At 34.4% G+C, this 5628-nt stretch overlaps 1 protein-coding gene across 1 annotated transcript; it reads right to left on the bottom strand.

Moving 5' to 3' along the window:
- Nucleotides 1–3732: 3732 nt before the first annotated feature.
- LOC106130867 (uncharacterized) lies at nt 3733–5628 on the bottom strand. The gene has a single exon (XM_013329799.2). The coding sequence runs from the start codon at nt 5573–5575 to the stop codon at nt 4508–4510; it is 1068 nt and encodes a 355-aa protein (XP_013185253.2). The 5' UTR covers nt 5576–5628; the 3' UTR covers nt 3733–4507.

Genomic DNA, 5628 nt, shown 5'->3' with positions numbered 1-5628 from the left:
TGTATGTATATTATCCGTGCCCCGTCCGCGCCACACGTACACAGCCCGATCTAATGAAAATCGTCTCTTATCCTCTTGCTAAGTAATCTCTGACATCCGATTCTGTATATATCTTCTTTCGCTTTACGAGACAGCCCTCAAGGGGATGGATTTGAACAACAAAGTAAACATTTCACATCTCTTAAAAAGAAAGTCCTAGATATATTGACCGATAACTGATATTTATCCAAGACATATTTGCCAATTTTTGAGATACTGTACTTAAAAAAAGTTCTCCACAAAAAAGTCATACTATATTTTTAACAAAGAGTTCAATAGCACACAAACGTCATGTCCTTACTCCTTACTGCGTAGACAGAGCCAATAGTCACAAGCTTCGAAGACCTCCTTGAGATGAATACTTAGTGATATTGAGATTTAGACATTCTAACCAGCCTATCGCCGAAATAAAAATATATAAATAATAAACTTGTTAAACAAATAAAGCTACACTTTCTCTTGAAATAATAATAAGAAAAAAAACGGTCTATCCCACTGGTCCCACTGAGTTGTCCCATGGTTGGACAAGATAGTGGACACAGCTACCTTCTTATTCCAAGTAAATACTTAAGGTTGCTTTTATTTTACTTTAAGCAGGTTACAGTCCAAACTCATTATAACGATTACTGAGATAAAGCAAAGACCCCGTTACGCTGTCAAGATAACATGTCTATTGTTTCGCTAACTTCGCAAGATAGCTTTGTCTAGCAGTTAACTTATAATTACGAAAACGAAAAACGAAACGAATCCGTTCAGCAATTCCACATTTTTCTTGTAGTTCTTATTAATTTATATTTTTATGACCATAACTAAAACATTATAAATGCGAAAGTAAGTTTGTTTAAATGTTTGTAACCTTGTTTAAAATTGTTTATGTTATCCCGAACATCTTTTCTATCTTTTATATATGTGCCAAATTTCGGGTAAATAAGTCCTGTAGTTTTTTAGTTTATTCATAACAAACCTTTTATTAACTTATAAAAATACAAATCTTTTCTCTTTATTGAATATAGTGTGGATTCATTTCATCCAATTTCTTATTAAATACAGTCTGATATCAGTACCTTTCTCACAGCACGGCTTTTAATTATTTTATAGAAATAGACCATTATCAGTGAGTTCAATTTTATTTAGAAAGGCGGACTTTGTGGATCATCTATGCTTCCATTTAGTTCCTATTAAAACTTGGACTATCCCGATGTACGAGTATAACGCGTTCATTGCTTTAGTGAAACAACACAATTCTAAAAGTTTAAAGGCATTATTATTCATAGTTCTCTGTTTAGTTTCCGAGAGACTTTTTCTGTCACCTTTGCAATGAAGGTGCACTGTCAAAGGAAAGACAAAAGGGCAGCTATTGAAATAAAAAAGGAAGATAATAAATTAAGCAAGGCGAAGGCAAAATTTAATAAAACTCAATTAGAGAGCTTATTTCCGGGATCATGGGGATATCATTAATCAGAAATTTCATTGGTTTACTTTACTGTAAGGTATTTTCAATGGTATTATAAGGTTGCTCACATTCATTCATTCATATAATCCGCTCTAAATCCCTAAAGGGGTTGACAGAACAGTCTTGAATACTGATAGGCCACGTTCAGCTAATTTAGGCTTAATGATAGAATTGAGATCAAATAGTGATAGTATGCCAGCCCATCGCCTAAAAGAAGAATCCCAAGTTTTTAAGCCTATCTCTTAGTCGCCTTTAATGACATCCAAAGGAAAGAGATGGAGGCGTCCTATCCTTTTTTATATTGGTGTGTAAGATTTCGCAATGATTTTAAAGTTCGCATGCCTGCGTGACAACATTTTGTCTTGAGGTGGATTTTATAATAAACATACATATATAATCACATCTATATTTCTTGCGGGATAAACAGAGCTAGAGTGCCGTGTGGTTCCCGGCACCATTACAAAAAAGAATAGGACCACTCCATCTCTTTCCCACGGATGTCGTAAAAGGCGACTAAGGGATAGGCTTATAAACTTGGGATTCCTCTTTTAGGCGATGGGCTAGCAACCTGTCACTATTTGAATCTCAATTCTATCACTAAGCCAAACAGCTGAGCGTGGCCTAACAGTCTTTTCAAGACTGGTGGCTCTGTCTACCCCGCTAGGGATATAGACGTGATCATATGTATGTATGTATGTAAACAGAGCTAACAGACTTGAAAAGACTGAAAGGCCACGTTTAGATGTATGGCTTATGATGGAATTAAGATTCAAATAGGTTGCTAACAGCCCATCGCCTAAAAGAATAATCCCAAGTTTATTAGCATTTCCCTAAGTCTGTTCTGTATTATTTGATACAGTAATTTTAGTCGTATTGCTGTTGCTATAAGCAAATTTAGCTAGCTTGCTATAACAACAACATATTCCTGATGAAATTTCAGGTGCAGACTACCGAACACTGACGAACTTGCACAATAAGAGTGATGTATTTATTTATTTAAACTTCATGCACGTAATATGCACAACAGGTTGAATTAATGCCACACGGCATTCTCTGCCAGTCGAACTTTTAGACCAAACTGAGATGGATATATGGGTGGTGTGATAAATGTAATATAAATATGAATAAAAGGTAACGTAAGTGAAGCTCGGGATCTACGAAACATATGTCAGATCTTACCTAACGTACGCGGCCCTAGCGTGGTACGCGTACTGCTCTGAGACCAAGAAACTCAGAGCGCAAGAGACGCCATTGTAGAGGGTCAAAAGCCCTGACCAAACAGCTCCAACTCCCCAAAGGGAGTATGAGAAGACCCGACGTCGTAATACACTTACATAAAATAGTTTACATACAAAAATGAGTGATGAATACAGTTGAGGCAAAAGTATGCAGGGTCATGAATTAGAAAGCGGCGTGTGTGCATATTTATTTATTAATTAGTAATATTCCCTTCCGAGAAAAAGGCGTTGTCTATTGAGACATCTGCAGAAACAGATGAAATAGTCCTATTCTACTTTTCTGGCATTATGATTATTTAATGATATCACTACATAGTATAAAACTAAGTCGCTTTATCTGTCCCTATGTCTCTTTGTAAGCTTAAATCTTTATAACTATGCACTGGCTTTTGATGCATTTTTTTCAATAGATAGAGTGATTCAAGAGGAAGGTTTATATGTATAATAACATCCATTAAATAGTGGAGAAATACCGTTATTTTTGAGGTTTCTAATGTGATGTCGTTAATTATCATATTTTTTTCCGCTTACATTCCAAACGCAGGCTGAACCATACGAGATTTATCAAATTAATGTACCAATTTATTTTATACACATTGAAAAGGTGTACAGAAAACTATCTCTCTCGTCTATCTCTCACGGATATCCTACAATAAATTTTTTTTTGTCATTTACTTTTTACGACAAATAATAGCAAATTTTGAAGCGATTTCAACCAATACAGTATTAATCCTTAACAAATTAAATAGCTTTAGCACAAGATTTAAATTAATATTTTCGAAGATATAACAGATTTAAAATTGCAGGAACAAGCGCTTGCGGCGATACTGGCCGACCGAAGCGGCGCGGCGGCAGCGTGATTATAAAAAGCTGTGAACGTTGTATATAAAGACATTCTGTAATGTAATAATTGTTGTTAAAATAAAATAAATAGTCACAGATTTGCGTGACGTTGACGTGCGAAGCTGGAGCGGGTCGCAAGTATTATTATAAAAAGTTACATCATTGGTAATAAATTGTATTGTAGTATAATTATTTTTGTTTATAACAATAAACAGCCTTTATATATATATAGGAGCAACAGCTCCTGGCAGAAGATAGAGGATAAAGATAAAGGGAATAATCATTTAATTATGGTAATTTGAATAAATTTGATAATTCCACCGTTATCTTCATCCTCAACTAATTCCTTTGTTCCCGCTGTAATCTTAGCTTATCCTTAACCTAACTAATATAATAAATAAGAAAGTAAGTTTATTTGTCTGTTTTTTTTTGGAAAACACACGCGTTATCTACTGAACTAATAATGAACTAAATTTCGTGTAAATATAATTCAAAGTCGTAAGTGTATGTGTGTAGGTAGCGCTAAATTCGCGCGGGCAAACCTTTTTTTTTTGTTGATGGCGCTAAATTTGCATGGCAGTCCATGCTTGCTAGCTTTTACCCGAACAAATTTAACGCCACCTACAAAATAATACAGGGAAAGCCCTGTAATTCAAATAAAATAGATTGTAATTGTAATGAGAAATCTAATTCCAAAAATATTTTATATTTGATTAACAAAGGTTTGTGCGCCTGAGAAAGTCAGTAACGTTGCAATGTATGCACTCTACATTGGAATATGTGTATCTGCATTAATTAATTTTGATGTTACTAACTGATAAAAAAATGATTATTTTGATAAACACTTGACTGTTGTTCATAATTTAAATTTCAATGTTGCCTACTACACAGTTTTTATACAGTTTTGTCCAGTATCTATTATTTATTTTAAAAACTATAACTTTTCAATTTCCTTTTCACTTTCAAATTCGTCATCTTTCGATTCTTCACCCATCACTACCCAGTAAGATGGAGGGGGATCATTGTAATCAGGAGGTCCTTGTCCAATCTCAGTACCTTGAAGAGGATCATGATTTTCTTGAATAACATCACTAATTTCCACGGGTATTTCAAGTACAGCATTAATATGAGGAAACGGTAATTCTGTTGTAATTCGAACGAAATAATTTCTGGCTACAATATTAGAGAATCCCAATGAAGTTTTGTCAGAAGGCACATTCATGAGGAGGTCAAAGTTTTGCTTCTCATCACTTTTAATAGAACCTGTTTTTGAATCTGTGCTATCAATATCATTGATCATTTTAATTTCTCTCCCACCGTAGGTTTTAAAAGTATATATTTCAACTAATTTTGTTTCTACTCCATTTATTGTCAGATTCGTATCATTTGACACTTCGTATTCGAGGTCAATTTGACCACCAGGCGATATTACTGAATTTCTAATAGTAGCTTTGATTTTTACGACGTTATTTCTTTTTGAAAATAATTGAAATAGTTTCTTTTGTTCTCCATATATCACGGGTTCGGTCAATAACGTAGGCTTGATTGCTGACACCACAGTTAATTCTTTTTTGAATCTTTTGGCAAATTGTAAAAACCCAGGTCTTTCAAATTTAATCCTAATGTAGTATATTATATTACACTTTATTCTGTACCTCGTATTTCTTCCATAGTAATGCAAGGATGATGGTATATTATCGGGAAGTTTAAAATCAAATCTTGTTTCGTACATACCAATTTCGTGGGATGATTTCTTTTCATTGTTAGTAATGTTGTCAATATCGACATAAGTTTCAGTATGCCTGAAAGTTTCATGACGTTTGTCTCTTCTTCTGTGTTCATCGTGAACTATCAAAACGCCTTGCCCTTTTAACGAGACTACAATCTTGTCAAAAACAGTTACTTCATCGACACCGTATTTTATCACACCAGACACTGTGCTTCCCGTTGAGAACGCGCCATCTGGTGGCTTGAACAAATTTATTTGACAGTGTATGCCCATTATTAGCTCTCAATAACTACTGACTCGTTTTTTGCCTACAATATCAAGCTCAC

This window comes from Amyelois transitella, chromosome 14 (assembly GCF_032362555.1).
Source record: "Amyelois transitella isolate CPQ chromosome 14, ilAmyTran1.1, whole genome shotgun sequence".
Lineage (NCBI taxonomy): Eukaryota > Metazoa > Arthropoda > Insecta > Lepidoptera > Pyralidae > Amyelois > Amyelois transitella.
This window is presented reverse-complemented; position numbering and strand designations above follow the sequence as displayed.